This window comes from Sesamum indicum, unplaced genomic scaffold (assembly GCF_000512975.1).
Source record: "Sesamum indicum cultivar Zhongzhi No. 13 unplaced genomic scaffold, S_indicum_v1.0 C03473, whole genome shotgun sequence".
In the NCBI taxonomy this organism is placed as follows: Eukaryota; Viridiplantae; Streptophyta; class Magnoliopsida; order Lamiales; family Pedaliaceae; genus Sesamum; species Sesamum indicum.
Genome location: NW_011631380.1, coordinates 1 through 522, shown reverse-complemented (window position 1 = coordinate 522; position 522 = coordinate 1). Strand labels below are relative to the sequence as shown.

The window sequence follows — 522 nt, the reverse complement described above, 5'->3', positions numbered from 1 at the left end:
TTCGACATACTCCTTGTACACACCAGCCTTCACATGAATCACGAACGGTTGGTTATTCTTCTGAGGCACAGATGCAATGGCGGCGCTAATGGTCTTGAACTGCCCGCTTCCATCTTGGGCCACCACGGCATTGGGCTGCAACCCCATGAGACTCCTTTGTTTCATGGATATGAATAGGTCGGCTTCTTCCTCGGAGAGAAGCTTCCGGCTGGCAGAGCTCCCCACCTGTAACGACGTAAAGATTGATGACATATTGGATACCATGGCAAGGCCATTGCTCGACATCTGCCTGGCAGTTTGCAGCACGTTCTTCATCTTTTCCCCAGTGTCGCCTAAAATTCAACAAAATATGTATATATAAGAATTCTGAAACAGTGAGTGACCTGTTGATAGAGATTGCTGAATCTTTTTTGATATACATGCATACCTGTGGTGTTCTCAAAGGCATCAATGCAAGTTTCATGGTTCGTGATTACAGCACTAAGCCACGTCTTGAGGTCCTCAAGGTACTCATTGGCCTTC

The 522-nt window shown here is 46.7% G+C and overlaps 1 protein-coding gene across 1 annotated transcript; it reads right to left on the bottom strand.

The window, feature by feature from the left end:
- Nucleotides 1-6: 6 nt before the first annotated feature.
- LOC105155334 (pectinesterase/pectinesterase inhibitor-like) lies at nt 7-516 on the bottom strand (the record flags this gene model as incomplete). The annotated part of the gene is made up of 2 exons (XM_011071207.1): nt 428-516; nt 7-332 (listed from the first exon to the last, which is right to left on the bottom strand). A coding segment is annotated over exon 2 (309 nt), but the record flags the coding sequence as incomplete, so codon positions are not given.
- Nucleotides 517-522: the final 6 nt, after the last annotated feature.